The sequence below is a fragment of the Ipomoea triloba genome, chromosome 1 (assembly GCF_003576645.1).
Source record: "Ipomoea triloba cultivar NCNSP0323 chromosome 1, ASM357664v1".
Lineage (NCBI taxonomy): Eukaryota > Viridiplantae > Streptophyta > Magnoliopsida > Solanales > Convolvulaceae > Ipomoea > Ipomoea triloba.
This window is the reverse complement of record NC_044916.1, coordinates 30,294,292-30,321,280: the sequence shown is the minus strand read 5'-3', so window position 1 is coordinate 30,321,280 and position 26,989 is coordinate 30,294,292. Positions and strand designations below refer to the sequence as shown.

Here is a 26,989-nt window from a genome sequence, read left to right as displayed (position 1 = left end):
TTTTTTTTTTTTTTTTTTTGTAAATTTTTTTTATTGGATACTAATCTTGAAGTACCTACTGTTGCATTTTCATCACAATGCATGCAGTTAAATAGTTTGTCACTTTGTGCATAAACATTTTTAAACAGTGATTACATCCTATATACCAATTATTTTTATTGTCAAGATCGATGTCAATTTTGTCTTTAATCCGAACAGGTTGATTGTAGAAGATGAAATGAATTGTAATTTATATTAGTTCTAATATATTTAAAGAATGCACAATAAGCTAATTATTTTACATACAAGCTTGGCTGTTTTTGGCAAAGCTTATTTAGGAGCTTATAACTTATTTTAACCTACTAATAAGCTATAAGTTTTGTTTGGTAATGTTCTCAAAATAAGCTAGTAGCTTAAAATAAAAGTTTATTTTAAAACGCTACTTTGGGTAGCTTTTCAAAAATAAGCTAGTAGCTTCTTAACTTTTTTCCATCTTTATCCATATTATTTTAAATAAATGACATCATTTATCCCTTACAATTAAAATTCTTTTGACCTTATTTCTTCAATATGTTTCGTTGTAATTTTAATTTGATATTTGTGTTTGAACAATAATTTTTGTATGAACTAATTTTATGAATTATAAACATTTTGTTTTACTTTATATATTTTCAAATATATGTTGTTACTTTATATTTTATTAAATTATATTGATTTTATTATTTTATATTTTTTTAGTACTTCATTATTTTATATTTTAATATGTAAACAAACCTATTTAAATTTAAAACTATTTAACTTTTATGAAGATGTCCTTTTTAGTCTTTTTACATTTATCAATTTATCAAAAAGCTAATTTTACCAAACACGTTTAAGCATAACAACTAGCTTAACAGCTCTTCAGATTTCAGTTTCGAGCTTATAGCTTTTCAGCTTTCAGCTACTTTTCAGTTTTCAGCTCCCGTTTCAGCTAGGTTTGCCAAACATAGCCAAGATTAATGAATGCTGCAACGATAACTATTATTCAAATATCTTTTTTTTCTAAATTTGAAAGATTGATTCCAAAAATGTTGTAATCTCAGGATCTTTTCAATGCATCAAGTGTGTCACAATGTTCTATTGCCCTACATTGACATTTTTAATAATGAGTTTTAAATCAACTTATTGGTTATTTGAATGTCTTCTTTATCAACAAATCCTTCCTAAGTAATTAATATAATAGGCTTCAAACTGTTTTTTTTTTATTTTCCATGTTATTAACATAATACTTGGTAAATAAATATATAACAATATTTTTTAGTATAATTTTGATATTTAATTACAAGATATTATAAAAAGAAAATAGTGAACAATGTAGTGAATATAATTAATTAATAAATTTAAAGGTAAAGAATCTTTCCATTGTAGAAAATATAAACAATATAACTAATGAAATTATATCTCTTTTTAAATTTTTTGATAATGAATATTTTTTTGAATAAAGACATTGCAGACATTGAATTATAAATTAAAGAAATGTATATGTATTTTTTTTTTGTTGTAACTACTAATTTATTTAATTATTTAATTTAATAAGAGTAATAGAGTGTAGTACGTACTTTTGAATAATATACTCTAACATATTCGTAGTATATGTTCAACAATTATGCCAACTTTAATTGTGATGAGTTTCGAACCTAAGACCTTACTTATAGAAATTAATGGATAAGTTAAAAGTTAAATATTAACGGAAAAGAGAATATTTAACCAAAAATTATATAATTAAGAATAAATTAAGAAATCTCAGAGAAAAAATATAAATCTATGGTCAGTTTGGAAAGCAGGAAAATGACTTATGGAAAATGTTTTCTGAAAAATGAGTCATTTTCCGGAAAACAGTTTCATTTCCAGTGTTTGGATGTATTATGGAAAACTGTCTGTGTGTGTTTGGTTCATTTTCTAGAAAATGGATAGAATTGTATAATTAAACATTGTAATTGTTTTATTTAAAATATAAAAAATTATAATAGTTATTAAAATAATGATATTTATTAAAAAATAGAATTTATAAAAATAAAAATAAAAAATAAAAATAAATAAATAAAAATGTAGTAAAGGTTTTCGGCGGTTTCCCCACCTCCTTGGTCCATGGTCATGGGTGATATGGCTTGGTTTTGGTTGAAAACATGCGAAACAACTATTCTGGCGATTTCGGAAAATGACTTACGGAAAAAAATTCCGTAAGTCATTTTCCGGAAAAATGAACTGATTTTTCTTGGTCAACGGAAAACATTTTCCGTTGACCACATTTTCCGGACGTTGCCAAACATAGAAAACTCGAAAAATATTTTCCGGAAGCCATTTTACAGGTTACTAAACACACTCCTAAACAATCTGAACCATCCATTTGATTTAATAATTTGACCGTCATTTTTTTTGTATTAATTAAAAAGGAACCATTTTTTGACTTAAAAGTTTGCCACTTGCCAGTGACTTGGCGAGAGGGAGAGGGGCCCTTGGGGACAACGTGGGTACTAATACTGTACTATGCTTTTTTGGTCAATGTAGGCCTACTTCTCGCGTAGGAACCGCGTAACCGCGTTTCGCTGATTGATGTAGAGAGAGAGAGAGGATGTGTTTCTTCAGAGAGGGGTAAGCAAAAAGAAAATTACAAAAGCATACTACTAGTCTACTACTGCTAGCCTTCTGTAATTTCTATGGAATATCATTAATGTTCCCTATTATTATTATTATTATTATTATTATTATTATTTGATTTTTTTTAAAAATGCCATTTGCTCATCACTTTTTCTTTCTATTTTCCCAAACCACCTGCTACACAAATATTTTTGAATTTACATTTATGCCCTTACATTTGATGAAAGATTTTTTAGAAAAAGTTTAAATTTCATTATGGTCCCCACAATGATAATATTTTCAAGTTTAATATTTAATTAATAATTTGATCACATTTTCATTAATTTTGACAATTGTATTATATTTAATCGCTCATTATTAAGTTTGCTTCATTTTCATGAGATCAAGAATTGAAATACAAATTACTATCTCATTAATTGTAAATTTGTTAAATTTAACTTTAGTTAATTACTAGTTTTACTTTAATAATAAAATATAGACACGATATTCAATGTCTAAATCACAATTGAATTGTCAATTCAAAGATCTTGAATACCACTCTTAAGAAATTGTGCTATTTGCTTCAAATTCTAAAATAACACTCTTTTGTTTTTAATTATATATATCAAGTTATCAACTAGCTTGAACAAAGTGTTTTTCTTGTAAAGCAAGAATCACGATGATCAAAATATGCAAAGAAAAAGTTAATTTTCTTGATTTTTAATTACGAATGATATGAAGTGGCAATACAAGTTAATGACAGGAAAAATGTAATTAAAACTATTATATAATATGAGTATTTATTACAAACAAAGGTATCTTAGAGTTATACTAATTATAATAATAGATACTACGTATTATATTTGTCCAAAGTGGGCATATCCATTATGCGCACCAACAATTTGGTCATGTCTGTTGAGTCACTGAGTTACCATGATTTACATAATCACAAATGCCTTATCAGATCGGGATGTGGGATTGAGGTTGGGGATTCAACCTTATGGGACAAGGTCACAAGATGTTAAAATTGTCCATATTATGACATAAATGCATGCGACTATTTCTCACAAATAAATGTTCCCTAAAATTATACTTTTTTTTTTTTTGGTGAGAGTTCCCTAAAGTTATACTAATTATAGTCAATTATATTTAAAATTTTCATATTATTATGAGGTAAATATAAAATTTCATAATTTATACTTTAAAATTTATAATTTTTTGAATAATGCAAACTATAAAGTATTTAGATGAGTTGATTCACATATATCAAAACTTGTAGAAAAATTACTTGGTAAAAAATGGATAACACAAATTTGTAGTCCTAAGGTGAAAGTAAAAAATAAAAATAAAAATAGGTAAATAAAGAGAAAAATTGGATGGAGAAGAGGAAGGGAGGGGCAGAGCGGGAAAGATGGAAGCAAAAAAATAGAGAAGCCTGTGAGTGTCCGAATGTAATGCGGAGGGTTTGAATATAAATAGTTGATGTGACATTGAAAAGTCTACTCGTTACCGTATATAAATAATAGTAAATAATAACAAATAATAATAAATAAATAAAAACGATACCCACTCTTGTCAGTATATACATCTCAGAGGTGATATAAAGTTGAACGAACCTCCGGCACCTCACGATTCATCCACTCTCCCGATTCCAGAACCGCCTCTCCGCCTCTCCCTCCGCTCCCCTCCTCCGCTCTGTTCGTAGTTTCTGCAAGGAGAAATGGCGGATCAACTGACCGACGATCAGATCTCCGAGTTCAAGGAAGCCTTCAGCCTCTTCGATAAGGACGGCGATGGTCTGATTCCCCTCTCCCGCTGTTTTTATATGCGTTTTTAGCTGTTTATTATCTATGCATTTGCGTGTTTACAGTTCGTTTGTGTGCTCAGATCTGGTTAATTTTGGCCTTCTTCGTATTTTCCTTTTGTGCAAATGAAATGTCTGGTTGGCGTTTATGATTTGATTGGTAGCAGTTAGCGAAATCTGCATCACCTTTGGGATTTGTTCCACAGAATTAGGTTTGATTATATTAGCGGAACTGTTTAGATTTCATAGCGTATGATGAATTGATGATAGAGAATAACCTCGGGATCTTACATCTTCAATTCATATACTCTTAGGCGCCACCATGCAAAAATATGTACAAGTATTGCTAGCACATATCGCGGTCTCATTTGTTCAATGGTTCTTTAATTTGCATTAAACTACATGTATCTGTATAGTTGTTTGATTTACTTGATCAGAAAACTTTGAAAATACAGTTATTTGTACATTTTCCAGCTACAGTGCAGTACTATGTTTCTCGTTACGCTTCAATGTCCTTTTGGAGTTATGTTTTAAGGTCATGTAGCAGTTTGCACTGTAGATAATGTGATGTTTATGATTGATCTGAACAGAGAGACTTAATTGCTGAAACATTCTCTAATGGCATGTTTGATTAGAATTTTGTTCTCAAATTTTTGGAAGAATATATTTTACCTTGTTTGATTAGTAGAGAACTTTGAAAATGAATTTCTCAAATTGGAAGAAAATAATAATAATAATTATTATTATTATTTTTTTTTTTTGTTCTTTAGTATTTAAATTTTCACACTCAAGAAAAGTTATAATATACATGACTTTTTCTATTACCCTTACATATCTGTATTCTTTAGTATCCTTTGTACTTATTATTTCTAACAACTTATTTTTCACCAACCAATATTCCAAATTAATTTTTTCATAGAATTTAAATTCAATTCCTTATCAAATTTTTCTATGAACCTATGAATTTTGATCGGATGTTTTACTAGTGTACAAGTGGCGGACAATCACATGCATATTTTGTTCTGTTCTGAATTGCCTAGAATTTCGTTAATTTGTGAAATTTGTGAAGGTATTGGCAATTGCTTAGTAAGTTAACAGTGATAGTTATGTTCAGGTTGCATCACAACAAAGGAGCTTGGGACTGTGATGAGGTCATTGGGGCAGAATCCTACTGAAGCTGAGCTCCAGGATATGATAAATGAAGTTGATGCTGATGGTAATGGAACAATTGATTTTCCGGAGTTTCTAAATCTCATGGCCAGGAAGATGAAGGATACTGATTCTGAGGAGGAGCTGAAGGAGGCGTTCAGAGTTTTTGACAAGGATCAGAATGGATTCATCTCTGCAGCTGAGCTTCGCCATGTGATGACAAATCTCGGGGAGAAGCTTACTGATGAAGAAGTTGATGAGATGATTAGGGAGGCGGATGTTGATGGCGATGGTCAAATTAACTACGAGGAGTTTGTTAAGGTTATGATGGCCAAGTGATTTCCCAAACATCTGCCAAAATTGGATGGACAGGGTCACAGCTAGTATAATGGATTGCTACTTATCATTTTCCTTTTATTTTGGATGGCTTAAGATCAGAACTTGAGCGAATGTAATTCTGTGTCACAAGAGTGGTGGAATGCTTTCCCCCCTCTTCTGATAATTTAATTTGTATTCTGACTCTCACTCCTGTAATCTCAAGTTGTTACCTTCTTTTTGTTTTGGGGGTTAATCTAGTTGACTATACAATGTTGTCTTTATATAAACAAATGCAGTTGTTGCACCAAATAGTTGTCACATTTGAAGTGGCCTTTTTTCTTCTAAGAGGTGCAGGATTTCCTCTCTTCTGCTGCTGCTGCCAAACAGTTGGCCTCCTTTTGATGAAGAGGCTAGTCATTGGTGGTATATTCCATAGACTACTGGATTTGGTAGAATAGAAATGAAGTTGGTGAAAGAAAAGAATTCATCCATCATCATTATCTGGCGACTGGCATGCCTAGCATACTCTTAATTATCTAACAGCATTTTGTTATAAAGGAAATATACACTAACATAAATACGGTGATTTGCGTAATTTAGGAGTAAAATTATGCCTATACAATTTTTAATGCTTATTGATAGAAAAAATTTGAATATTATGCATTGTGACAATTATTTTTAAATCTTTAAAATGTGGTAATTTAATATCAAATATTTGTGTCTATGAAATGTGGCAATATACATATACATACATATAGAGGAGATTAGGTGCGATAATATACATAGCTCCGTTAAAAATGGTATGAAATGAAAATCAACAGGCCAGAATAAAGACAAATTAAAAAAAAAAAGAAGAGTTAATTCCATATTTGGTCCTAAATTTATAGGTGACAATCCACATTTAGTCCTTTTTTTATTAGAACATCCTCATTTGATCCTAGTATTATTGTGGCATGACTAATTTTAGTCCTTCAGTAACAAAATCGTTGAAATATCGTTAAATACAAAGACATTTTAATATTTTTTATACAAAGTATGCTGAATCACTATATTTTTTATGTTTATTTTTTTGAAACCATTCATAATTGAAAATCGAAATGTCATTGTATTTAACGATATTTACACCGATTTGTTGATAAAGGACCAAAATTGGTCATGCCACAATAATACTAGGACCAAAAGTGAGTGTTCTAATAAAGAAATGATTAAAAGTGAATTGTCACATATAAATCTATGATCAAAAATGAAATTAACTCAAAAAAAGCACGGTGACATTATTGTAATTTTGCCTAGATTCAAAGTTGAAGACAAATTAAAAAAAAAAAAACACGGTGACATTATAGTAATTTTGCCTAGATTCAAAGTTTAAAGTGCGTTGTTTTATAGCTTAAGTGCATAGTTTTATTGTTTAATGTGAGTGGATTTATAATTTAAAGTGCGTCACTTTCTAGTTTAAGATAAATCAGTTTAAAACTTAAGGTGCATATGTTTAAAGGTTAAGGTGTGTATATTTAAAGGTTAAGGTGCGTAATTTTATAGTTTAAGATGCATCAGTTTAAAATTAAGGTTGTAATTTTATAGTTTAAGGTGCGTCATTTTTCTAGTTTAAGATGCATCTGTTTAAAATTTAAGGTGCGTAGTTTTATATCCGTGCGTAGTTTTCAAAGCTTTACAAAAGAATAGGTCTAGCAAGCAAACACATACAACTTGCGCATGTTATCCCTATACTTCTATTTCAAATAGCTCTAGTGGTATTCTTCAATCTTCACTCTCTTCAATCATGGAAGTCTAAATTAAATAGCTTTAATTTGGAGACTGGAGCTGTTCAATTAAGTTGGTGCTTACAAATACAAAAACACTTCACAATTAATTAGATTAACTAATTTGTTATCACGCCAAGTACCTTGTGGTCTGATGGCATCACTGTTATCATTTCAAATGAAAAGTCTTAAGAAAAGAGTTCACTTGCCAGGTAACTTCCCAATATACTTTTGCTCATTCTGCACAATGAACCATACTCATTTTGAGAGATTGTTCCCACAGTCGAGACTCAATCTTTGTCTCTAATTTCACCCATGCGATTCGTTGAGCTGTTGGGTAAATATGGAGCATTTTTTGTAGGCTTGTGGGGGATGGCACGTGTTTGTCTGCTGGCCATTTGATCTACCAAACTCGATCACCTAAGCGGTGGGTAGAAAGTGAAGTGTAGTAGTCAGCTTGAGAATGGAGGTTATATAATATATATCTTTCAATTTCAACTTACGTACGCATATATATACACTTGGTCTGATCTGGATATATGTAATATGTGTAGCTAAAGCTAAGAAAACACAATGGAGAACAAAGCTTCGGCAAGAAAGATGAAGATACTATGCCTCCATGGATTCAGAACCAGTGGCAATTTCTTAAGAAAACAAATCAGCAAATGGAATCCTTCCATCTTTGCTCTTCATTTTGACATGGTACCACCACCTATCTATTATATTCCATCCTTAACTTTTTTTAGGGTCCTTTTTATCCGGAAAATATACTTGATTTAATGAGTATTATTGAAATCGTGATGACAGTACCTAGTACAATAAAAAATAACATATATAATTATATAGGATACTATGAATGTTTTTAATATTAGTGATGGTCTGATACAATAAAAATATCATACGTAATTGTATTTGATACTATTAACATACATCAATATCTATTATTGTTGTAAATTTCACAAAGAGAATGATTATTATCTCAGAACAAAATGTTTGATTTTGCAGGAATTTCCAGATGGAATATTTCGAGCAGGGGGGGAATCATCCATAGAAGGCATATTTCCACCTCCTTATTTTGAGTGGTTCCAGTTCAACGAGGTACCCTTTTTTAAATTTCTATTTTAATTTAAGAAATAAATCACCAGAAAATATAATATAATATAATAAAATTTTGTTTTTTTTGGGGTATATAATCAGGATTTCACAGAATACACCAACTTGGAAGAGTGCATCTCCTACTTGTGTCAGTACATCACAAGCAACGGCCCTTTCCATGGCCTGCTAGGCTTCTCCCAGGCATGCATATATGTTCCCATATACGCCACTAACCTTTTGCATTATATTTTTTACACTAAAATCTTAATTACAACAATTTTTTGCAGAAACATTTGATAGATGAAAAAAACAGACGTTTTAATTTGCAGAAATTAATGTTTGATGAAATTAATTAATGTTTCAGGGAGCAACCATAGCAGGGCTTTTGGCAGGTTATCAAGCAGAGGGGAAGATACTGAAGGATCATCCACCCTTTAAACTGCTGGTATCCATTTCAGGTTCCAAATTTCGTGACCCAACCATTTGCCAGGTGGCATACAAACACCCCATCAAGGTTAAGTCGGTCCATTTCATAGGAGAGAAGGACTGGCTGAAGCTGCCTTCCCAGGAGCTGGCCACTGCCTTTCACAACCCTCTCATCATCAACCATCCCCAGGGCCACACTGTGCCCAGGCTAAGTAATCTTTCTCATCTCTTCGATTATTTCGTATCCTCGAGCATTAAATAATAAATGTGCAAACTTACTATACGGTTAAATTTTTAATTCTTCAATTATTTGTATTAGTGATAGTCTGATCCAATCATGCTTGCTAACAGACGAAGAAACTGTGGAGAAGTTGAGGAATTGGACTAAGGAAATTGTGGATGAAACCCTAGATGATGATGATGATAATGCTGTTATAAAACATGAGACAGTGGAGAATAATGAAGAAGCAGATCTCCTACAGAATTCCAAGAATTAAATATCATTGATCTCCTATTTGAAAATTTATGTTGTATACGGATTATTAATGTTTCAGATCATGTTATTAAAAACATAAATAATATTATGAATGCTATAGAGTTTTAAATATTAGGGGAAATCTTGTGTGGATTGGCTTTGATACTAAATTGAAGCATGTGTTCCATCTCACTCCATTCTATGAATGAAAATTCGTAGTCATTATCTGAGTTAAGAAGGCTGGGATTGACAAATTATACCATGGACCAGTAGTATTCTATATCTATAGTTTACTTGTAGCTAATAACATGGTCCATGGTATAACAATTGGCGGGGATTCGAATTGATGATATCAGAAAACTCTCAGGCCAGACACTTTCAGAAACTCATACTATGAATTATACAAGAAAATACAATGTAGGTAATGTTCTAACAGTGTTTCTCCAGTTTCATGCACTAAATATTTCTCAATGCAATGGAAAGAAAACCGGCTGAGTTTCCCAATTTCAACCCAGAACAAGGAAAGAAAAGAGATTAATTAGTACCCGAGCTGCGGTTCATACTCTGCAAGATCAACAGAACCCGAGTCAACAGGTTTCATGAGATAGGCAGCAAGTATTTCAGACACAAGCGCAGCTACAAGAGGGATTCTCTTCAAATTCTTCACCAAAGGAATGTCGTCGCTCTCCCCAACTGCAAGTATCTTTTCGTTAATCTCCACCATCCTGTCCAACTTCCTCTTGAATTCCGGGTTCTCAACATCAAGCACAGCGGGGAAGATTCTAGCTGTGGTGCGGTTTGTCTGCAACAAAATTAAATGAAGTTTCAGAAGCCTTTCAACTGCTAAAGTTCTATGGTTTATGTGTAGCAAGACATCTTATGATTATAAATAGGGTATTTTATGAGCAACCAGAAGCCTTCCACACTGAATTGAATTCTTTCTTTTAGAAATCAGCACAGATCGCAGAGAAGCAGATGAATAAATGGCTAATAACTAGATGTGTTAAATAGAAACAAAATTCACCTCAATGATAACATGCATGTCAAATTCTTTAGTGTTAAGTCCAATGCCTTCATAGAAAGCAGTTCTTTGACAGTCATTGAGATACATTGTCACGTAAACCTGCATTCAGTAACAACTATAATGTAAGAAAAGTGAGGTCGTTCAGAACAAATACTCTTGAAATTGTCCATATCAGAGGCAATGCAGATTACATGTAGCAAACTACTGAATATATATTAGAGTAAAAACGTAGTTTAAGCATTATATTTACCGAAAGACAGAAGAAGCGAGCCCACAACTTAGCCTTCCAGTCATTAAGGAACTGAGGCTGTGCCTTCATCAGAGCAGAGAAGAAGTCCCCATGGCGGTTCTCATCCTGGCACCAGTTCTCAAAGTATTTGAAAATCGGATAACATGTGTACTCGGGATTGGCTTTGAGGTGTCTGTATATGGTAATGTATCTCCAGTAGCCAATTTTCTCAGAGAGGTATGTTGCATAGAAGATAAACTTGGGCTTGAAGAAAGTGTACTTTCTGGCCTTTGTCAGGAAACCCAAGTCCAATGCCAAGTTGAAGTCAGATAATCCCTTGTTCAAGAACCTGCAAATTTCAAACCAAAAAAAAACATTTTTCAGACAATGTTTTCCTCAGACACACCCTCCCTAGTGGGATTTCGGAAAACAGAGAAGGTGTAGAGCATATACCCAGCGTGGCGAGCTTCATCCCTAGACATGAGAGAAAATATCTCTGCAACCACAGGGTTGGTTTTCTGCAAAACCATTTCAAAAATATGTTAGCAGTGCAGGCAAACAAAATTAACCACAATGTTTTTTTTTTTTTAATTTCCACCTTACACCAAACTAATCCTAACCCCAGAACTGTATCAACATCATCTCTAATCGGTCTCCCAAGAACCCTGGGTTATATTGGGATTCAAACCCCTCGCACTTACTTTAGGTAATCAGTATAACCAACCGAGTTACCCCAATCATTAATTTGTGAACCATGGTCCATACAGTTATGATCATACTATCAAATAATATACATTCAGTACACGGATAATGTACTTTGATCATATTAAAAATGTACATTATATTTAAGAAAAATACATTATTTGAATACTGAAAGTTCATTATTTTGTATACTGTACATTATTCATTTAGTGCACGAATAATGTCCTAATATATTAAAAATGTACATTTATTTTGTTATGGTTCACACAAAGCTCTGTAGGCTATGGTCCATACAATAATTTGCCGAGTTTTACCCCTGGGGCACCCAAAATGTATTAATGTTCATATCCCATCATAAAGATAGATAGTAGATAGGGAAAAGAACATTTTTTTTTTTGAAAAATGGAAAAGCATTCCCAAATGGTTCAGTTACAATTAGGTTTCAATGTCCAACGAAAACTAAAATTATTGAGTTGATAAGTAGTTTTGATGGGAAAGAAGCATGAATAATAGAAGCAAAGTGCGAGAATGGGTGATAGATTTGTGTAATTTAGAGGAAAAAATGGAAGGGGATGAAGAAAAAGAGCATACCTTGAGCCTCCTACCGAGCTCTTTGTAGAGAAGAAAGCCGGAGAACTCAGCAGTGCAAGACCTCTCCAAGAACTCGACAAAGATATCACGGAGAGGGCCCTGAATCTTGTCGGCGGCTTCCTTAAACTCCTTGTTCCTCACGAAGTGAGTCTGGTTGTAATCCGTCTTGAACTCCTGGAGCAGCGCCTCGAACTCGGAATTGTTCAGGTTCTTGTTGATCTCCGTGTTGAACAGCGTCTCCATCTCGTCGAAATCCGTCGTGTAAAACCTCGGCGTCAGCAGCGTCTCCTTGATCCCCTTCTTCGATCCCTTGTTGCCGGTGGCCGCCGCCGCCTTCGAAGCGGTGGCGCTCGACATTCTCACGCTGAACGGTGCCAGTTTCCGCCCGCCGCTCAGCCGCGGAGAGGCGGTGGCGCCGAACTTCGATATAGGTTTTACCAATGCCATTTCTGCTGCCATTTTTTTTTTTTTTTTGTGGAGTGTAAGGACTGAGAAGAAAGGTATGGGTGTTGGGGAGGATATATAATTGGATGAAAGTGATGGAATATCATCTCATCCAAAGAAATCCATGGGGTTAAATCTGGTCTGACATGTGGCATACTGTGACAGGCTAGCTTGATTGCATGGTCATTTTGTCTATTTGGCAGTTGGATTTGTGGCTCATGTTGTTTGTGGTACGTTTCACAATGTTATTGGTACACAATCTATCCTTAATCTTCTTCACAATATAAAAATCTCAGTAGTAGTATCTTTAACAGAGGTGAAATTTTGGGCAGAATCTGGAGCTACAGATTCTTTACTAATCCAAAGCTGATAAGATAAGTGGTAGAGTAAATGGAAGGAACACCAATGCTGATGTAGTTAAGTAGTTTAGCGCAAGCTTGCAATCTTAAATTTGTAACATTCTGCAGGGTTTAAGCATGAAAAAAGAATCCTTGATGTATATTTGAATTTTACTTTGCACATTATTCTTTTCTCAGGGAATTACAATTCATTTCCCACCTAATTCTCTTATTGCAACCAAACTGCATGTTAGTTCTAGAGTCGTTTGTAGGAAGAGTAAAAAATTATATGCATAGGATAGGACAAGACACAAGGGGTTTAGCGTGGAAATTGAAGTAAAAACAAAAATTACATGCCTTTTTAACATGAGTGTGGAGATGCATGTACGTTGTTGCACTCAAGCTAGGAATAATTCATAGAGTTTGTGGAGTGTAGAGAATTTGTAGAAATATTATTCCCGAACTTGAGTATCTTGACGTAGAGCTATAGAGCTTGGTCTCCTCCCTTATTGGTTGTAGAGTCTTTTTATAGTAGGAGAGAACATAATATTCATGGCAAGACATTCATGGTAGATTATATTAATGGCTATTTGAGGGTAGACAATGGCTATTTATGGTGAAATAATAGAGAGTCGGGTTCGATGGTAAAATACTGATAAAATAATGAGAATAATGAGATTTATAATGAAATAATTGGAGGTACAATAATAGAATAATATTGCAACAGTTATTTTGGCTGATAAAAGTAATTCTCTATAGTTGATTTTGTATCTTCAAAAATATTTCTCAACTCAAACCATAATGGCCAATTGGTCATTCCTTGTAGTTCCCTATACTAGAAATTGTTTGATGCCATATATAACAATGTTGTATTTTCGACAAAGTTGTGTCCTCTCCTTCACATTACTAATGAGCCAAATCCAACAAATATGAATGCTCAACACTTTTATCTCCATAGACAAACATCTTAATACTCCGTCAATCCATATATCAAACTGCAAAACCCCCCGAGACAGCTCATTGATGGAGATCGAAATGCTGAGTGTAGATGTAATGCCCAGCAATTACTCAATTCGAATCTGGGTGAGGATCTCAACCTTAATAATAATAATAATAATAATTAATAAATAAATAAGCAAAACCCTGCCTCATGTCATGGCAAGGGGTGAGAAGCCCTCAAATTTAGGGTTTAAACCTATATATCAAACTGCGGAATCACATTTAAGAACATCAAGAAGTTGAGAGAAAACAGGAACCCTAGATTAGGGAAAACAAGGCTGCGAGTCAGATAACTAACAAATCCCATGATAAACAAAACGGTCTTGCAAAAGTTACAATGCCTAGCCCAAGAGAGCGAGAGATTAAAAATCCAAGCAAGAACTCTGTGCAATGGAGTTCTATGCTACATGATACAATCCTAATACATTAGTCATCAGCAAAAGCTACATAAAATACAGAGTTCTGGCAAGCCTACAAGCTACTGCCACGAAAACAACCGCTACCATTTTTGTCTATAGATCTACATAATACAACATTCCCGGGCCATGTACCAGGGCATTGCTGGAACTTTTTCCTGTCATCTGGCAAAAGAAATAACAGTTTATCAGCAATTATATTTTCGCAAGTGAATTCCCGGAGCAAAGATATCAGATTTCTTCACAGCACTATTACGCTTGGCAATGAGAGAGAAGGGTAGGGAGCAAGGAAGGAAAATGAGTAAATAACAAATCCAGAAATAAATCACAACAATAATTCCCTTCCTTTTATGCAGTCTGTAGTGCATGCCTCAACTGTAATTACTAAAGTATTAGGCTATAAATAAATAAATAAATACACATGCACACATGAAGCACTAAGACTTCTAGTCCTGGTCAACTTCATGATGATCTTAAATTCCAGAAGAGACATGCATCAATACCAATGTACAAAATGTGACATTGTGATGAATACTGCAGTAACCACATGCCTTTGCAACTTCTAGAAGTTTTTCAGTAGTAAGAACCCACAGTAATTTAATACAATTCCAGAATACAGGGATTCAAATCAGAATTTTCTAACCATTTTTTGCTGGAAACCAGTATGTGTTTTTGTACTCCTTTACAGAAACTATATGTTTATGGCGTCTGAGATCCTCCATAACCACAAGTTAAACAAAGACTATCTAGAGTAAAAGGATCTGCCTAGACTACTAAACACTTGAGACTATAAAGTTGCTGGTGCAACATCAAACACGATGGATTATTTATCTCAGTTTAAATCATTATATTCATTTCAATTTTCAAACCAGAATAGAATAACTTTTCACTATAACCAGCATAGACACCAACCCAAAAGAAACCCCAAATCCTAAAAGGACCTAAAAGTCCACTTAGACTATAATTCTACAACTAAATGACATTTTCAGGTGTCGATTGGCTACAAAAACATTTATCAAAACAATTTATTTTTTTTTTAATTTTACACCTCAATCAGTTACAAAAAGATTTACCTGAACAGTTATTTTACACCTCATGAAGATCATTAAAATGTTTTTTACAAGTTTAGATTGAGAAAGCAGAGTGAATTCATCCTGTTTTATACTTTTCTATTAAATGGAAGGTTCTTAATTAGATTTTCTTCAATGAGGATAACTCTCTACTTTAAATCCAAACTAATCAAGTGCAACCAAAACTTTCACAGGATAGAAACACCACCCATACAATTTCAATAAACAAAACACTGAGAAGTCAACATAAGCAGCTAAAATGGGAGAAAATTGTTGAATAGGAACAGGAGGATAGAGGTTACTAACCTTTATGCAAAGGATATATTAGATATGTAGAAACCCCATACTCTGGGTTGATGACTAGTAAAAATATCCTCTGCAGTTTAATGATCCACACAAGCACTTCTTCCTCATTTGCTCTGTTTTATCAGACCGAACCATCCCATAATCAAAGGTCAATTCCTGCATGGGAGGTATATGCCTGATGGCAAAAAAGGCAATATGGTAAAAAGCACCATTGTGACCTTCACGTACAACTGGCTGCCAGAACACATTGGGTGAACAACTATGGTTCATGAACCGAGCTACATTCCCATTGTTTTTTGCACTTATAACAAGAGGAAATGGGACTTTGGCAGAGTCATCATTATCAGCAGGTACCTTTTCCAATGGCTGATAGTTCCGGGAGGCATCAAATATATAATTATCTTCGCTATCAATTCCAAATTCATCTGACCTAGATGCATCAATGACTTCTCCGGCATACTCGCAGATAAAACAACCTCCACGAATAGGATCCCAGGACCTAAGTCCCCAACCTCTGTTCTTTGTTTTAAAGACCTCGAGCCGGACCTTAAGACCTGCTTGAGATAATCGATTTCGGCAATTGGGAGGGCAAGGGCAGGATGGACCACACTCATGTACCAAAGCCTTGTAGGTCAAGAGAACCCCTAGTGCATTATAAGGCAGAAAACCTCCATTTCCCTGGATACAAGAGCAGTTGGAATCCCCAGGCTGGCATCCACCATGACAATGACAGCTAAAAGAAGGACTAGGCATTTCGCAGGGCTTTGGGTTTTTAAGAGTTGAAATGTATGTGAAATAAGCAGGTCCCTTCTCATCATCAACATCATTTACTAGAGAAACTGGTTGACTCTCCGCACCAGAAGTTAGGTCTGGAAGGATGACCCCAGTCCTTGAACTAATACCATCCTTCCATTGCTGAATTGATTTCCACAAGGCATAAGCCTCAGGCTGTCCAGGTATTCTAACCAATTTGTATTTGAAAACATTGCATCCAGACTTATTTTTCTCTGCCCATGACTCCTGAATTTTGTATAAACCATCATAGACATAAATCTTCCCAGTAGTCCAAGTATCCTTCACACCCCTAATAACTCTTACCTCGTTGGCACGATGCAGACTCTTTTCCAGAGCAAGATTTCCCCTTTCAAGTTTCTGATCAAACATTTGTCCATCCCTTCTCTGTACTCCACCCTGGCCAGTGTAAATTAGCACATCCCCATCATCCCCCTCGTCATCATATCCACCTGATGAGACTATGCTGACAGCAATAGGCTCATCATCCGTAGATAACTTGACACTCATATAATCTATTCCAGCCATGCTTGGAGAATGTAATCCAACCACGCATAACTCCATCCTGAAAAAGAAGATATCACCAACTTCAATCCCCGGTACATTCCCGACCCTCTTTGTCTGATTCGTACGAACTCCTTTCGTCATCAACATTGTCCCAGACTTTAAGTCTGGACGTCTGGCAGATCCTGGAGATGGGTCTTTCATCTCTTCAATTTGGGTCATCTTTCTTCGGAACAAATCATAAACCAATAATATGCGTCCAACTAGATCCTTGTCACCATCAGCTTTTTTAAACATATCTATTTCAGTTAGTTTAAATGATTCAAGGAAACCATGTAGAATAGGTTCATAATCCACCTCAGCATGTGGTTCACCTTGCTGGGCATGTCTCCTTGTCTTTCTCGAAGGTCTTCCCCTTTTCCTTGCAGTACTGGTGTCTTCAACATCATTCACATGAACGCTAAAGTCAAACTGATCACTCTGGTCACTATAACCATCATCTTCTACAACAATTCTTGTGGTCCTCCTTGTCCTCCCAGTATCACCATTTGACATTGGAGTTCTGAATGAGTTCAAAGGAACAGGAGATATAGGCTGAGTAAAACCAAATGGAGTTTGCTCAGTTCGTCTACCTGAGTCATTTGGAGCCAGAAATGGGTAAAAAGGAGCAACTCCAGGAGGGAAAGGACCAGATGGAGGAACACAAGCAAAGGGTGAAGGTTGGGGAGCGCCACTTGCTGACATCCCATTTGCAGATGGAAATACTGGAACTAAACATCTCATGGGCTTTATATCCAAGATCCTAGACTTATCAATAGGCTCAGCTGCTGGAACTGAGTTTGATGTTGTACCTTGCTCCATTACACCAAACTTACAAACCAGAAACAAAAGTCACAAACTTTGCTCCAATAAGTCCCCAAAACACTAACTTCCACCCTTTTTAAACTTCTAATTGCTACACAGAACAGATGTACAGCCACAGATCTTGTTGGAAGAACAAAATGTCACTTTATTAGAATGTGCATCAAAAGACCAAATGTGACCTGTCAACAAACCGTCAAGAGATGCGAACATAACTTAATTACTGATTCAAATTGGTCCCAGCCATGTAAACACAAGAAAATCAGTGAAACAGCCAACATACGGAAACAGAGAAAAAAAAAAAAAAGAGTTCAAACTCTAGCGAAATGAACAGGAAAAAGAAAAACCCTAATTGAGGTAATAACAAAACGCAGATTCGAACTTGAGAAAGCAAGAAAACAGTAAATTAAACCCAACCAAGCCACGTTTCGCACGAAATGAAAGGGAAAAAACCCTAAGTGAACTAAACACCAAAACGCAGATTCAAAAACCTTTTTCAGAACTAAGAACAAAAACAATAAAATCACACGCAAAAGCATAAATTAAGCTCACCCAAGTGGAGATTGAAGACGAACTTTTATCATATCAGAGCGGTAGTAAACACAGAAGAGCAAGTGAGAATAAATAAAGTCGGCATCTCCTTGGTTCTCTGTGTTCTGGAAATGAAAATGACATGTAAAGCGAATAAAATAAAATGGATCAGAAATTGAAGCAAACTGGAAAACCCCGAAAAAACAAAAAAAAAAAAAAAAAAAAAAAAAAAAAAAGTACCTGAGGAATTGAGAGCGAAGTGAGAATGAGAGAGAGGGAGAGGGAGAAATAGAGAGAGAGGAGCAGAGCGAGAGGGATCAAGGAGAGGTGTGTTCCTTTGAAATTGACGGGTTTGCCTTTGCCAAGTACACTGCCGGTTAGTGCGATTACAATAGTTTGATGAAATGTTTTACGGTACTTTCCCCCTGGATAGTAATTTGTAGCACACTTTCCCACGCTCTTTGTCAAGGTCCATGTGGGTCCATCCTTCCAAACGGACAACTTATCTGGAGTTTAGTTCACACCTTAACACCATGTTTTGATGGGAGAATTGTTATTCCTTTTCTCTCAATTTTAAGAACTTAAATTTTTTTAAAACTTTTTTTACCAAGCACATTATTTTTCAGCTATTTAATAGATGTTATAGCTCTCCTATAAGCATCACCATTATTTTTATTATTCGAGTTATCTGAAAAAGTTAGAAAAACAAAAAAAAAAAACAAAAAAAAAAAAGACCGTGCATGTATCGGGCACGTGCCGTGCATCGTTGAGTGAGCAACCACAAAAACATCACCATTTTTTGAGTTTTTGGTTAGACATTTTATAGATAGAGGAGAAAGTATAAACGAAGGAGATGTGATTAAACTACTAATTTAGTTTTTGCCTAAATTTTATTAAAATGGTATAAAATAAATGTGTTCGTGCGTGCAATGTACGCGCACATTGCGAGCATTAGGTGGTTGTCAATCGGGAATTACAAGAGTTTCACCATCAGTTTTTTTTACGCTGTGGGGGAGGGGGTATATTCTTTCTTCGGAAATAACTACCTCTCCAAAGAAAGAATGGGAGATTGTGGGTGTGCATTCGTAACGCACGCATGTTGGTGGGGACAATTGTCCCCCACCAACACGTTTTCTGTATTATTTCCATTAGAAAACGTGTTGGTGGGAGACAATTGTCCCCACCAACATGCGTGCGTTACTAGTGTTGGTGGGAAGCAGTTGTCCCCACCAACATACGTGCGTTACGAGTGTTGGTGGGTGACAGTTGTCCCCATCCAACATGCGTGCGTTACGAGTGTTGGTGGGAGACAGTTGTCCCTATCAACATGCGTGCGTTACGAGTGTTGGTAGGAGACAGTAGTCCCCACCAACATGTGTGCATTACGAGTGTTGGTTGGAGACAGTTGTCCCCACTAACATGCGTGTGTTACGAATGCACGCCCACAATTTCCCCTCCTTTCTCCGGATAGATAATTCTTTCCGAAAAAAGAATATCTCTCCTCCCTCCCCCCAAAAAAAATCAATGGTGAAATTCTTGTGGTCCCCAGTTGACAACTACCCAACGCACGCAATGTGCGCGTACATTGCACGCATAACACATTTATTATAAAGTATTTAATACTTTAATAATTAATATTAAAATAATATTTTTTGAAAACCTTATGTCTGAACACATTTATTAAACATAAATAGTTTCAAGATGTTTTTTTTTTTTTAATACTTTGGAGATAGTAGGATTCTTATGGTTTGTTTTTTTTAGTAGTACCGTTACTATGAAGTACCAATTTGTCAAGACAATGAAGACATCAGGTTGTTTCAATTCTTTTTTTTTTCACTTTAATTTTACATGTGTTTGCTCCTTGTTGGAATATTGTTATTTGGTTTCAATTGCATATTTGCATATTATGGCTTCGACAAGACAATGAAGACACCATGTTTCTTTTTTATATTGAAAAATAATATATAAATAAAAATCATATATTTTCGGTATTAATTTTTTTTTTTTTGAAAACACAAAACCACGCAATATATTAATTCATCAAATCGTTCATACAAATCAAACTAGAAATAGAACGAGGAATAAAATCAAGAAATTCAATCCTCTCAGTTGTCTCAACACTCAACGCTCTATTAGCCAAAGCATGGGCAAGTATATTTCCACTACGTTTAACGAAACAAAATTTGACCGTAGGAAGCTCTCGCAAGAGAAGGCGGATCTCATGAATAATAGCACCAAAAGGCGTAATATTCTGCCCGATTTCCACAGCCTTTGTCACAATTTCAGCATCTATTTCAACTTTCAAGGATAACATGGCACCATCCCTGTTGCTTAATCCAACTCAAAGCCTCTTTTGCACCCACTGCTCCGCCTCACGAACCGAAAACAAACCATCCATAGCATACATCACCACACTCATGATGGGTACATCACCATTCTGCCCGCCGTATGATTAAATGCAACATCTATATTTAGCTTGACAAATGGCAGTAAGGGAGGCTCCCATGAAGGTACAGAATAAGGCATCATATTCACGGCAGTAGGAACAACACCATTTTCACGAATGTCACGCCAATTGTTGGCATAAAAAATAGCATGGTTCACAAGAGTACAAGGATCTTTACATTGAGCTTTCCATACCATTGCATTCCTATTTTCCCATATAGCCCAACATATGACAACAACCTTCTCAAGCATAGCAGTAGGCAACACTTCCCACATCTCTTCAATCCATAAAACAATAGAATCAACATATTGAAGATTCCAATGAGTATTTAACACATGCCAACACTCATGAGCAAAGGCACAATTCGCAAAGAGATGGACCGCAGTTTCATTACTTTTGGTATGACTTCATTTATTTATAATAACATGACTACAAAAATTCAAAAACCAATCCTCAGTCTAGTAAGTATACGAAATGGTCCATCTCAAAGGGTCAGTAACTTTTATTTCCTTCTAGATGGAATCCACTTTTTTGTTTTGGTGTTTTTTTTTTTCATCTACATTAATTTGACTATGAGTTAGAAGTACAATAGTTAATTTCTGTCTATCATGTACAGATGAGTATCTATTGCTAAAATGTTCATGGATGGTCTTCTTGTTGAATTGCCAAGGCCTCTCAAAGAGCACATGTGCAACATGCTTGTGTAGTACACCACATATGAGATCTTATTATTATTTTTTTTCAAAAATTGTAATTATCTTTTTTAAAAACTTATTGATTTTAAAGATAATATACTAAATTATTTAATGTATATTTAACTTTCACCATATCGGATATCAAGTCATTACAATATTGGAATAATAGCATACCTAAGTGCCTAAATCCTAATCACTACCAAATCAGTAGTAACATACCGAATATAAAGAATACTGGCCTAATTGTACTTCTATTACTGATTTAAGGGTCTTGATGAAGTTTTTTTTTTTTTAAAATTTTTATTTAAGTTAGGGGCTCAATTATACTACTTAATCAAATTAGGGGCGTATTTGATCAAATTTTCTATTAAATAGTAAGTTACTCAGTATAGAATTATCTAGTTCATATTTAGTAAATTAGTCCTTTTTTTTTTCTCAAAATTTTCACACATATTGATTATTTTAGCCTATAATTTACAAGGTTGCAAAAATGCTAGGCATTCATCGGATTTAAAAAAAATGTTTTAAAATTATTATTAACATTTTTTAAGATTTGATAATTATAAACTATTTAATACTTTAATGATTGATAATAAAATATTAAATATTAACATATAAAACAACTAGGATTGTAAATTGTTTAAAGATTTAAAGAATCAAAACACAATTTCACAAAGTCATAACTCACAAAGCATCAATATTAAAGTAGTTGATTTTAATTTATTTTTATTATTTTTATATTTTTTTAGTTTTGCAATCGATTTGAAAGATTTATGATTATTTCGCTCAAAATGATGTTTTTAAGCGAAATAATCCATTAAAAAAAAAAAACAACAATAGCTAATTGTCGACTCCTTAGGCGGTCGGCAGCCACCTAGCGCCTAAGTACCGATTAATCGGTGCATATGCGTGATTTTTAAAACATTGATAATTTATTTAGAAAACCTAGGTTAATAATATAACGAGATGCAATGGTTTAAACTAATGAAACCAATGAATCATTCTATATATGTTTATCATGTTCATGACTTCAAATAGTATTTTATGTGAGAGTAAATAAATTATTAATAAGTTAGACTATTATTTACAAATATTAAAAGATTTTCAAATGATAACTCAAATAAAAAGTTCCAGTTTATTTTATTTAATTTGTCTTCACTTATGCGAGATTACTTATATTTTCTTTCAATTTTTTTATGCAAAAAATCATTTAAAGTTGAGAATAACTTCCTTTCATTTTTCAAAAAAAAAAAAAAAAAAAACTTCCTTAAAAAAAGTTGAGAATAACTTTGACAAATAAATTAAAACTTAATAAATATTTTTTTTTAAAAAAAAGTTAATCCCCAAACAAATTGTAATTGCAATCTACGCGGCGAACAATTATTGGATCAGAGGAAGCAGTTGACTCTTCTCCGCCGTTGATCGACGCAGTGCAGACTTGAAGGAGCTACAGTTACGCAAAGTCACACAAACAATATTCTCTTCATTAAATTAAATTAAAAATCCAATCGGAACCTCCTTTTTTCCTCGCTGGTAATAAGTAATAACTACTCCGATTGATCGATACTAACAGGCGATCATCGACGATGGCTTCTCAAATAGCGAGACGGCTCCTCCGAAGCAACTTCCTCAACAGCACTTCAACTGTCGCTTCGGCCGGGGTTTTCAATAGAAGCTTCACTTCGGCTGGGCCAACTTCCAATTTGATCCGAGCCACTCTCTTCCCCGGTGATGGCATCGGCCCTGAAATCGCCGAGTCTGTCAAGCAGGTCCGTTTATCATTGGAATTGCCAATACTATTTTGCTTTTTACTGCTGTCCGGAGCTTATTTAATGCCAAATATTTGTGATTACTGTAAAACTGGAGGTAAATTTTGTCAGAGTTCTTTCCGTTTAAAAAGCATGTAAAAACTGAAATCCCGCAGGTTAGAGTATCCATGGAATTGGCTTTTTCATGTGATGAAAAAAACCGAAAAGTTTGCAATGCTAACAGAACTTGAAATGTTCGCTGTCCAAGTAGAATTACTTGCTCGTAGCTCATGTACCTGAACTGCAACCAGTACTTGCCCAGATTGTGGCTATTGACTGATTTCAAAAGAATGTGGTTGCTTTAATATTCTCAACTCTAAAGAATAATGCAACTAATGTAAAACTTTCAATCTGTCATCTTTAATAGTTTTTTGGACATGAAGTTCTTATCTGCCCATGCCCCCTGCCTTTACAATCCTTCTGTTGTGTTTTCCATTTGACTATCCTCAGCAATCTAATTGGAGAAATGACTGTCATAATTATGTTTTATCAAGATGCTGGTGTTATGAAGATTGAACTTTGAATATTTGCTAGTCTTTCTGGACTTTAAGTTCTTATCTTCCCATTCTCCTCCTTGCCTTCACTTCCTTGCTCTATCCTGGGGCTTTTGACTGTGGAGTGAGATGCAGAGCTCTAAGCTCAAGCTATTTAGTCAGATTTAATACCATTCAAAAGCCTAGAATATGTCTTCCCACAGATGTATGTAATTTTAGTAAAGGGAAATCTAGTAGAGCTGCTTCAGCCATGGTTTTTTAAATTAAAGATGTTTCCCATTTTTAGATTCCTTATTCCTTGGTTGAAAAATTGTGAGGTTAAATGCTGTTATCTTAAATCAATATAGCAAAGTGCAGATATTCAGAGCTGCTGATGTGCCAATTGAATGGGAAGAACATTATGTGGGGAAGGAAATAGACCCTAGAACCCAGAGTTTTCTGACTTGGGAGAGTCTTGAATCTGTACGAAGAAATAAGATTGGTTTAAAAGGTCCAATGGCCACACCAATCGGAAAGGGTCACCGCTCATTGAACCTTACTTTGAGGAAAGAGCTCAATCTTTATGCCAATGTCAGACCTTGCAACAGCCTTCCTGGGTATAAGACTCGGTATGATGATGTGAATCTTATCACTATTCGTGAAAATACGGAAGGAGAGTACAGTGGTCTTGAACATCAAGTGAGTTTCTTTGCAGAATATGGCACAAATATAACGGATATGTACATCTAGATAAGATAAGACTTATTTTCTCTTGTTTAGGTGGTGAGAGGGGTGGTTGAAAGCCTAAAGATCATAACACGTCAAGCAAGTTTGAGGGTTGCAGAGTATGCATTTCACTATGCCAAAACCAATGGAAGAGAAAGAGTGTCTGCTATTCACAAAGCCAATATCATGCAAAAAACTGATGGCCTTTTCCTCAAGGTTTTTCTTCACTTCATATTCTTTCTTTGGTAAGGCACAATGTATCCATCACTCACAAACTAACTTTCAGTTTATTGTTTCCAGTGTTGTCGTGAGGTTGCAGAGAAATACCCTGAGATAAAGTATGAGGAAGTTGTCATTGACAATTGCTGTCTGATGGTATCTATGATCACTTTGTATTGTGAATAAAGATTTTCTTCTGTTCATCTAGATTATTGAAAACGTATGCAATGTATTAGTATGCGACCTTGGTAAACTATTTTTGTTTCATCATACAGCTAGTGAAAAATCCAGCTCTCTTTGATGTCTTGGTGATGCCCAATCTTTATGGAGACATTATCAGTGACCTTTGTGCTGGTTTGGTTGGAGGTTTGGGTTTAACACCTAGGTATGCTTTTGTTTTGTTTTGTTTTGTTTTTTTTTTTTTGGGTGACTTTGCCTCATGTGAAGTTGAATTTGCCTTGTATGTCTAAGACTTAAGTTCCTGTGCAGCTGCAATATAGGTGAGGGAGGTATTGCTCTAGCCGAGGCTGTGCATGGTTCAGCACCTGATATTGCTGGAAAGGTTTGCATTACTGTTACTCTACATAGTTGTTTTGGTACACTGATGCTCCTATTCTAGAATTGTTATTCTCAGTTGTGTTAGTGTGTGCTTGGTTCACACATGGGAATCAAATACTTGGTAATGGTAATGGGTTTTGGTGATAGTGTTTTGCATGTTTGGTAGTAGGGTGGAATTGGAATGATTACCAATGTTGATGTTTGGTTGTGTATAACCCTATAATTGGAATAAATGTTTAAAAAAAAAACCAAAAATCAAGGCAATTGATCGTAATATAATGACATCCAAAGCATCAATATGAACAAAAAAAATCAAAACAAAAATCTAAAAGTCTAATCCAAACTTAAAAATTAGATTACCAATAATTTGAAATGATACCCTTTTTAATTAGAGAATGAGATTTTTAATTGAAAAGGTAATCAAAACCCATAGTTGTGTTTTAAAAAGTTGTCAACCAAACACTAACTATGATTTTAAACCTTCTTCATAAGTTGGAAGTTCTTCATCTTTTTTTTTTTTTTTTTTTTTTTTTTGGCCCCTTTTATCCCTTGATTGAACCTTGCATATTTGTTGAATTTTTTCCATTTAGTCATAATGGTCTATCCGTTAAATTTGACAGTATTTAGACTGTAGATGTTTGCAAAGAAAATATTAGTCATGCTGGTATTCTCATTTGATTAGATACTGAATTTTCTTAGATGATGATTTATAGGTGCCATGACTAAGATTTCTATAGTGTTCACCATAGGTCATGCCTTGGGACTGAATTAAAATATTCTGATTTTAGTGTTTTGTATAGTAGCTTTGTGCCCAGTTGTAGTTAGTCATTTAACTGCTGCTATATCTCTGTAGAACATGGCCAATCCAACTGCCTTGCTCTTGAGCGGTGTTGCAATGTTACGCCATCTGGAGCTTAATGATAAAGCTGACCGTATCCAGGATGCTATCCTGACGACAATCGCAGATGGAAAGTACCGAACTGCTGACCTTGGGGGGCACTCATCAACTACTGACTTTACAAATGCAATCTGTGACCGTCTCTGAAATGCTGATGCGTATATATCATTCGAGTGTTTTTTTTTTCCTCAATAGGTTCAAATCAATTGGGTTTTTGAATTGTGCAGTTCAACCGTTTGAAGCTGGAGATAGCCATGCTTCGTTGGGAATATGGAAGCAGATATTACTGTTAATTGTAACATCCCATAAGCTTTCAACTTTTATCTGCACCGTGGCAGAATAAAAATGTTTCTCAATCTTACACGAAAGTAGATTGATTTGTTCTCATAAGGGCAACAATTGCAAGTGAATAATATTCTATCATTTCATGTCATCACCACGTCGAGTAATCGCTTCCAACAATCTATGCTTTATAAATAATGCAAATTGTCACTTGTCTATAGTTTTATTTGTAATCTTGTGCAGTAGGTGAAATATTATATTTTGTCCTTTTGGGCTTGTTTGGCATGACAAACCAGCGGTTAGTGTTAGCATATTACATTAGCGATTTACGAATAGCAGATTGTGTTAACGGGTTTGACTAGAGAAGAGAAGCTTGAGGCTTCTTTATTAAAGGTAATATATATATTTTTTTAAATTAAAGGGAGGGTGTTTTGGAGAAGAATAAGAGAATAAAT

At 34.5% G+C, this 26,989-nt stretch overlaps 4 protein-coding genes across 5 annotated transcripts; 2 read left to right on the top strand and 2 right to left on the bottom strand.

The window, feature by feature from the left end:
* The first annotated feature begins 4,184 nt into the window (after nucleotides 1-4,184).
* LOC116012280 (esterase CG5412-like) lies at nucleotides 4,185-9,754 on the top strand. The gene is made up of 8 exons (XM_031251788.1): nucleotides 4,185-4,391; nucleotides 5,514-5,883; nucleotides 7,988-8,064; nucleotides 8,192-8,328; nucleotides 8,632-8,724; nucleotides 8,824-8,922; nucleotides 9,086-9,359; nucleotides 9,499-9,754. Exons 1-8 carry the CDS (start codon nucleotides 4,316-4,318, stop codon nucleotides 9,642-9,644), a joined length of 1,272 nt encoding a protein of 423 aa, XP_031107648.1. The 5' UTR covers nucleotides 4,185-4,315; the 3' UTR covers nucleotides 9,645-9,754.
* Nucleotides 9,755-9,998: 244 nt separating this feature from the next.
* On the bottom strand, nucleotides 9,999-12,658 carry LOC116001283 (magnesium-protoporphyrin IX monomethyl ester [oxidative] cyclase, chloroplastic). The gene is made up of 5 exons (XM_031241171.1): nucleotides 12,169-12,658; nucleotides 11,329-11,393; nucleotides 10,897-11,224; nucleotides 10,647-10,745; nucleotides 9,999-10,424 (listed from the first exon to the last, which is right to left on the bottom strand). The coding sequence occupies exons 1-5, from the start codon at nucleotides 12,625-12,627 to the stop codon at nucleotides 10,161-10,163; spliced, it is 1,215 nt and encodes a 404-aa protein (XP_031097031.1). The 5' UTR covers nucleotides 12,628-12,658; the 3' UTR covers nucleotides 9,999-10,160.
* Nucleotides 12,659-14,188: 1,530 nt separating this feature from the next.
* LOC116024108 (histone-lysine N-methyltransferase, H3 lysine-9 specific SUVH1-like) lies at nucleotides 14,189-18,844 on the bottom strand. Of its 2 annotated transcripts, none has more exons than XM_031265013.1 (4): nucleotides 18,670-18,844; nucleotides 18,451-18,554; nucleotides 15,742-18,080; nucleotides 14,189-14,530 (listed from the first exon to the last, which is right to left on the bottom strand). In XM_031265013.1, the coding sequence occupies exon 3, from the start codon at nucleotides 17,896-17,898 to the stop codon at nucleotides 15,796-15,798; it is 2,103 nt and encodes a 700-aa protein (XP_031120873.1). In that variant the 5' UTR covers nucleotides 17,899-18,080; nucleotides 18,451-18,554; nucleotides 18,670-18,844; the 3' UTR covers nucleotides 14,189-14,530; nucleotides 15,742-15,795. The 2 variants fall into 2 exon arrangements, with proteins under 2 accessions (XP_031120873.1, XP_031120880.1); XM_031265020.1 differs by having other exon boundaries at nucleotides 18,474-18,554.
* A 4,225-nt stretch (nucleotides 18,845-23,069) lies between these two features.
* Nucleotides 23,070-26,754, top strand: LOC116001219 (3-isopropylmalate dehydrogenase, chloroplastic-like). The gene is made up of 7 exons (XM_031241111.1): nucleotides 23,070-23,339; nucleotides 24,230-24,550; nucleotides 24,632-24,793; nucleotides 24,878-24,952; nucleotides 25,072-25,181; nucleotides 25,286-25,358; nucleotides 26,208-26,754. The coding sequence occupies exons 1-7, from the start codon at nucleotides 23,157-23,159 to the stop codon at nucleotides 26,397-26,399; spliced, it is 1,116 nt and encodes a 371-aa protein (XP_031096971.1). The 5' UTR covers nucleotides 23,070-23,156; the 3' UTR covers nucleotides 26,400-26,754.
* Nucleotides 26,755-26,989: the final 235 nt, after the last annotated feature.

Excerpts from the sequence above, each read along its gene's own strand:
- LOC116012280 (XM_031251788.1), top strand. The coding sequence starts at position 4,316 with ATGGCGGATCAACTGACCGACGATCAGATCTCCGAGTTCAAGGAAGCC. Across the intron at positions 4,392-5,513 it reads CTTCGATAAGGACGGCGATG|GTTGCATCACAACAAAGGAG; the intron begins GTCTGATTCCCC and ends AGTTATGTTCAG. Across the intron at positions 8,065-8,191 it reads ACCTAAGCGGTGGGTAGAAA|AAAACACAATGGAGAACAAA; the intron begins GTGAAGTGTAGT and ends GCTAAAGCTAAG.
- LOC116001283 (XM_031241171.1), bottom strand. The coding sequence starts at position 12,627 with ATGGCAGCAGAAATGGCATTGGTAAAACCTATATCGAAGTTCGGCGCC. Across the intron at positions 11,394-12,168 it reads AGCTCGGTAGGAGGCTCAAG|AAAACCAACCCTGTGGTTGC; the intron begins GTATGCTCTTTT and ends ATGGTTTTGCAG. Across the intron at positions 11,225-11,328 it reads GATGAAGCTCGCCACGCTGG|GTTCTTGAACAAGGGATTAT; the intron begins GTATATGCTCTA and ends TGAAATTTGCAG.
- LOC116024108 (XM_031265013.1), bottom strand. The coding sequence starts at position 17,898 with ATGGAGCAAGGTACAACATCAAACTCAGTTCCAGCAGCTGAGCCTATT.
- LOC116001219 (XM_031241111.1), top strand. The coding sequence starts at position 23,157 with ATGGCTTCTCAAATAGCGAGACGGCTCCTCCGAAGCAACTTCCTCAAC. Across the intron at positions 23,340-24,229 it reads TCGCCGAGTCTGTCAAGCAG|ATATTCAGAGCTGCTGATGT; the intron begins GTCCGTTTATCA and ends AGCAAAGTGCAG. Across the intron at positions 25,182-25,285 it reads GGTTTGGGTTTAACACCTAG|CTGCAATATAGGTGAGGGAG; the intron begins GTATGCTTTTGT and ends GTTCCTGTGCAG.